This window comes from Anneissia japonica, unplaced genomic scaffold (assembly GCF_011630105.1).
Source record: "Anneissia japonica isolate Jap-2015-1 unplaced genomic scaffold, ASM1163010v1 scaffold351_len699533_cov169, whole genome shotgun sequence".
Taxonomy (NCBI): domain Eukaryota; kingdom Metazoa; phylum Echinodermata; class Crinoidea; order Comatulida; family Comatulidae; genus Anneissia; species Anneissia japonica.
Window position 1 is genome coordinate 146,612 of NW_022685600.1, and position 6,748 is coordinate 153,359.

The window sequence follows — 6,748 nt, forward strand, 5'->3', positions numbered from 1 at the left end:
GTTAATGTAATGCTGTAATATTTCTATAAATTTCTAGAAAATCTAAATTTTAAATTTGAATATAGCAAGAAAAGGAACAGTAAATAACATTTAATAATGATAACAATAGCAATAGTAATCATTTTTTCCCATCTATCTGTAGAAGTCCAGCCAGCACGCAAGAGTTAGAAATCGTTGAAGCTGGTGGTAGTGGAGAAGCAACAGCAGCAGCAAGAGCAGAAGACATTGGGCCTAGCAGCTCAACAAACAATGGTGGCGAGAAGGAAGCCAAGGAAGCACCCTCAACCAGTGGCCAAGCAGCTGAAAGCTCAACAGAACAGGGTAAGCTTATCGTAATTCTTGTTTAAAAAAATTTGTTCTACAAGTTAGACAAATATAATGGTTTTTAACTCGGTATCAGTCAGGGAAAAATGGCTCAAAATCTTTGTACGCATGCACAGGTTACGTATGGCTGCACAGTGAACAATTAAAAAATGCACATAGTAAGTATTGATTTTTTTATTCGTGTTTTTTTTTTTACACTGAAGATGCCTTGGTGAATACAAAGAAACATGTCTGATTATATTATAAGTATTTTTGTTGCTTTTAAATTCGTCTTTATATATTACTTTCTGTTCAAAAGTTTGGCTGTATTATACATGAGTTTACACAGATCACTATGGTCAAAAAGTGGAAAAACAAATACAGACATAAACTTTCTTAAAAATTGCGGAATTTATTGTATTGATTTTAATAATAATGCATGTTAAACAAAATTGTATCTTGTAGGTTTAAAATTCAGTAAACACTTTATGTGATATACAGTTTGATCATTTTAGACCTGAAAAATTACTATTGACTTTTTTTTTAATATAGTTTTCTGGGTTTCATAAGAATATGTCCCAAAATATTTCTTAAAGGTTTGCATGTCAAGTAACTTTTGGTACACCATGTGTAAGAATATGCTTTTTGAGGTAAAATATGTCCCAAATGAGAAAATAAAATTTAGTGCCTCTGTTTTAAATATAGTTCATTGTCATATGCATTCACTACTGGTATCTATTGACAAGTAATTACACACCACTTACAATTATCTTCCAACTATCCTTCAGGAGGTGAGGCTAAGAGTAAACCAAAACCCATTGTATGGAATACCGGCAACCAGGCACAGAGTTCAGGACATCCAACACAGAGCTCAGCATCAGTAAGGCCTGCACAGCCAAGGCCCCAGTCTGCTGTGCGAGGGCGACGTCCAATACAGAGAAATCAACGAGGTACTGTATATTGCTGTTCTCTTCTTGGAAATGTTTAGATTAAACTAGTGATACTTCTACGCTACTGTTGCTGCTAATATTAATGTTGATGTTCCTTCACCTACCATTTTCCTGTAACTTCTGCTGCTAGATATAGTACAACCTATGTATCATAATTCTGTTTTGTTTATTTCTTTCCAGGAGGAAGGGGGAGGTTCCAACCAGGAAGGGGACGAGGAGGCAACATGTGATGCGATTACCTTAAGAACCATTTTGAAGGATAATTAGATTAACCCCAGCTGCAAAAACTTTGATGTAATCATTTGTTTATCAAAAAAAAAAAAAAAAAATTCTTAACCAATTACAAGCCCACAAACCCAACAAAAACTGCAATACGTATCTGTGTACTGTTTTTTGTGAAGATATGCGTGTAAAATTTGGTGCTTGATAAAACTTGAATTCAAAAATTCATAAGTTTTTTTTCTGGATATGCATGTTAAAAATTATGGACAGCAGTGCTAAGGCGTATTGTTGCCATTAATGTTTAAAAATAGATAAACAAGAAACAAAATCAATCATGTAGAGGCATACATTTCTTGTAAGTTAGTATTTCCAAGAGAGCTGCTGTGTTGAGAGAGAGGGGGTGTGGGTGCATGTCCACCGCTGTTTTGCTAAATACAGTACTGTACTTTATATGTTTTATTTTAAACATTAACAGAGTGCTGCACGATTGTGATCTTCATGCTCTTCAAGAAAATAAATTTCATGATGTGCTCATGTTTTTGTTATATGTACTTAATAGGTAGGCATTTTTGTATCGCATGAAATAAGGTTCAATAAATTCAATTTGAAAGTTAAAACACTGAAGTAAATATGCATCTTGTTAGTTAAGATACTCGCCCTCCAATCCTTGGGTTCTGTAGAATACGATTTGACCATATATGGGAATGATGTAAATATGTTATCCATATATATTGACCTGATAGTGCTTTAAACACATTTAAACTCCCTATGCCTAAGACTTCCATATCTATAAAACATTGATCCATCCTGTAATGTGAGAGTGCCATGTCTTTGAATATGAAGTGATGAACAAAATAAGTGCATTTTACATTTCCTGTTGAATGAGTTAATCCTCTGCTGGCAAGTTCACCACTTGTACAGTAAATAATAGAAAATCCACCTCTCTCATTGCTGCTACTGTATACGGTAATCATATTAGGATTCACATTAAGAAAAGGGTATCTATCCACAAGACATGGTTCAAGGTTGGTAAAAAAAATCATTGTGTTGATGAATGCAGTCTGTATTTTTTTTACAATACAGTTGTCATTGAATTTCGTGTCCTTAGCATATGGGAATTCTAAGTTTCAGTATTAAATGATAACAGATGTTAATTATGATGAATCCATTTTTTTATCAGCTTTATTTTGTAAGCACCTTTTCTATTTATGCTGGTTGTAAGAAGTTAGGACAAATAAATCACAGCAAAAAAATATGAATAATTAAATGTAATAATAATTTTGGTTTCCTTTATAAAAAATAACTTTTCATGTGTAATTTTTGTTGGACGTTGAATATAATAGCATGTGTTGAGAATAAAAAGCAAGCTACTGTACATCCAAAAATTGTTTGTCTTCGTTTTTAGCAAGTTAGAATATAGTCCTTCAGTAGTACCAGACTGAAAAAATGTTTGTTGCCAAGTTCCAACCAACCAATGCAAAATCTCGAAAAATAAGGTCGTTAGAATTCTGCCAAAGTCTAAAGTAAATCTAATAAGGGCAGTGGTTGATGTTCAGCTTGGGGTATGTACAGTGCACCCTTCAATTCTGTGACCCATGTAATTCCAGACCACTTTTTAAAATAACAATCTTTAATCTTAACACACAGCAAACCCTTTGCAGACCAAACCAGAGACCTCCTCCAAAAGTCAATGTGTTTGAGGAACCATGATTATATTATTTTTGACCTCTTCATCCATTAAGCCAGGACAAGCTCTTTTTGATCCAACTGCTGGCGTTTGTATTCAAAACAACTGTTTTTTTTTTATAATACTGAAATTATTAATCTCTTCATTAACTGTCAGTTCCTTGAGGTTTGTGCAATCCAGTCTCTTTGCAGTATACAACATTTTGAGTCCTATATAAATGTTCTTGTCTTTCGTACCAGTGATCAACATTAAAGTCTGTTCCCGACCCAATTGAAGTAAAGGGCTACTAGAATATACAGAGAATTCAAATTAAATGAACATGCTATGGTATTGTTTGATATTCCACTGTGAAGGGGATGCCCCCCTCGTAATGGACAACTGAAATACATGGGACCCCTTACCCTTCCTCGGCCCCTGTGACTCGTCCTTACATGACTGCTTATTAGCAGAGAATTGGCAGCAAAGCAACAGAAATTTAAAATAAGTGAAAGTCTTGGTTCGTCCCTTTAATTTTCGCCAGTGTGTAATAATAGCATCAGCTGACTGGAGATACATACTGGAAAGTTTTGGTTGGTCCCATTAATTTTCGCCAGTGTGCTATAGCACCTTCTCTTGCCAGGATGTGAGCACTCATGGGTCCACTTGACATGAACTCTACAAGGCGATTGTAAAAAAATTTACCTGAAATGAAAAGTAGAATTTTAAATTAAAAAAAAAAAAAAAACAAAGGTTAAAAGACTAATGCTATGGTTTTAAAAATATGGGGCTAACTTCCTCCGCCTTTATCGAGATCCTGTACAACATAACAAGGCTGCTTCAGGCTTTTAAACAAGTATAAGATAAATCTTAACCGCATTCACAATTTTTGCACCCCTCCCCCAGTTCCACAATCTCAAATTTCATATAATTGGCCTTTTTAAAAAATAAATATGTTCAGAATTTTAAGGAAAAAGTTGGCCTTTTTTTAAAAAATAAATACATGTTATATTTTGAATTTTAAGGAAAAAGTTAGAGGGAGAGTGGAGGGGTAAACTGAGTTTTCAATCTGAACTCGAGTCCAGAATGGGGAAGTAGGGCAGAATACCACTCAAGACTTTAAATAATAGTTCACAGTCTGCATTTAATAGCATCCAGTAAAATAACCACTGCCACAAAAAAATACAGTGGAGTATTCAGAAAATACAGTACCTTTATGTTCTCTATAAAACTCTTGGGCTCTGTCTCTATTCCATTTTAGCACTTTTGATCGGATAAAGTAAAAGTTGTTTGATAAGATAATATCTTTAATTGCCTGTCAAATATTAGATAGAATGCAAAATTGTCAAAATTTAAATAGCTGCTAAATTTTCAAATTAATTAAACAATAATATTAAAACTCTTTGTTTACAACCACAGGGAAAATATTTTAAGAACATATATGATGTACATGTAATTTAAGGCAGTCAGTTGTTTTTTTTATTGAACTTATGCCTACAAACGTACAATACTGTACATGTTTAGTTTCATCTCGACTACTACTAACTAAAGCCTTGTTGAAATAGCCCATACTGTATTCGTTAAGTATTTTAATTGCTTGGATGGTACAACATCTGTGGATGATAATTTGCTCCCTGTCATGGCTAGACATAGGCCGCATCGTCATATAGTAAAGTTTTTAAATTGCACAAATACCTCAAAAACCAGCTCAAATGTGTGCGGGAAATCGCTAGGAAAATAGGTGCAGATTCGTAAATACTGCAAAAAATGCATTTGTTGTTATATTAAGATTAGCTTGGCTTGTTTGTTAAGTCTGGCCTACTAGTCCTACAGTACTTCAATACTACTTCATGGGCCCACCCTAGAATACTTTAGCTCTGTATGGGATCCGCTAGACTTGCCACAAGTCTCTAATTTATTGATTTTTCGTAGTATTAGCACATTTCGGAAAGGGCCACCAGCGTCAGTATACAGTATGTCAAGAAACTTTCTTGATGCGAATTAGAAAACCAAGTATACAATGAAACGCCAAGCAAATAGGTAATATGGAACGCCATTTTCCAGCTTTTTTACTGATTAAGACAAACTTTAGGGACTGGAACCCAGTCTAGGGGTCCACATACCAAGTGCAACATCCAAAAAGTTGAGGCTCACTTTTACTAAAAACTACAAGTGGGATTCCTCTGTTACTGCTATGCTTAAAGATATCAACCTCCCTCCACATGAACACAGATGAAAAGTCAACAGACTAGTAATGATGCACAAGATTGGTCATCAAAATATTCATCAAAAATTGATCTGAAGTTTGATAACCACCTAAAAAATTTAACAGACGAGCGACTGCTGCGAGGTGCACTAGAAATCATAATCCCCTTTTAATGATACCAAAGGCGAAGACAGATTCGCTACCTGTATTTCTTTTTCCCCAACACAGCTAAAGACTGGAATGCCCTCCCTTATTCCTCTACCTCAATTTATAATTCTGTTGCCTTTTGCAAGCAAATTGCTAACTATGACCTAGTCCCTCCTCTGTCGCCACAATTCAACCATTGAGTGATACTCCAGCCGGAGTCTATCACTTATACTATCAAGATCAAGACCCTCTAGGCTCTACTATATAGTCTAGAGGGCCTAGCCTAGGAAGGAGGCAAACTAGGCTTAGGCGTAGGGCCTAGCCTACTTTTAGGCCTAGCTGACTTGGCCTAGGCCTAGGCCTTGTCTAGCCCCCTCGCTAGGCTACTTTCTAGCTAGGATAGGTTAGGCCTAGATAATGTGCAGTTGAGTTAAACGAATTGTAATCCCTTACATAGTGTCTATGAGGATGGGCAACTATGTCTGGTTTAATCACAGCTAAAGTCAGTTCAAGTTTTACAACAGAGGACCTCAGAGAACCAAGAGAACCCATTGTGAATTCATTCGGCCAAAACAAACCAACTCTCACACCATGGGCGCTGCCATCTTTGTTTTAAAGTTTATGGTATAGCGCCACCTATAGATATTTCATGACTTGTTTTTTAATAGGAAATCCAAGCATGCAGTATCAAGGAACCCCTGCCGGGAAAGCATGGAGATACTGTATTTTGAGGTTTAAATGGAGACCTTCGGAACCAAAAAAAGTGTCCCCTTTATAGGGTATCCTCTGAATAGGAGTAGCCCTATTCTTGTATTGATTTGACTCAAAAAGATTGTCCTTGTCCCCTTAATAAGTATTTTTTGTAGTGTTAAAAGATACATTCCCAGCTAGCAAAGCGACGTTGGTAAACGTTGACAAGCGTCGTTAAGCGTCGGGGTTGGATATCTGACGTTGGTACGACGTTGGTGTTTGGTTGCAAATTTGGTCGGAGAGGTAACGTCAGACCAACATTGGAATTTCACGTTGGCCCAACTTATGAATATATTTGTCGATTTTCCGATGTCGTCCCAACGTTGGTAAGCCGTCGTAAATATTCAGTCTGTCTACGGACGTTGGTAAACGTCACGATTTGTTACTGGCCCGACGTCGGCAAACTTCTAAAAAGATGGTTGGGTACTACCGTTGGCCCAACGTTGGCTAGAGGTTGTAAATATTAGATGTGATTGTAGACGTTGTCTCAACGTCACGCTACGTTGT

General features: G+C 36.1%; 2 protein-coding genes across 2 annotated transcripts in view; one reads left to right on the forward strand and one right to left on the reverse strand.

Annotated features, from left to right (window-relative positions):
• The window catches only part of LOC117111451 (nucleoprotein TPR-like), a gene marked incomplete in the record, with an annotated part of 53,285 nt that extends 50,425 nt beyond the window's left edge, over positions 1–2,860 (forward strand). Inside the window, 3 exon segments of the mRNA XM_033254379.1 lie at positions 143–321; positions 1,092–1,253; positions 1,434–2,860. Of these exon segments, the coding sequence (XP_033110270.1) occupies positions 143–321; positions 1,092–1,253; positions 1,434–1,483 (391 nt within the window).
• An 859-nt stretch (positions 2,861–3,719) lies between these two features.
• LOC117111515 (nucleoside diphosphate kinase 6-like) lies at positions 3,720–6,095 on the reverse strand (the record flags this gene model as incomplete). Its single annotated transcript, XM_033254440.1, is given in 3 exon segments — positions 3,720–3,843; positions 4,351–4,453; positions 5,945–6,095. Coding segments are annotated over 3 exon segments (326 nt in total), but the record flags the coding sequence as incomplete, so codon positions are not given.
• Positions 6,096–6,748: the final 653 nt, after the last annotated feature.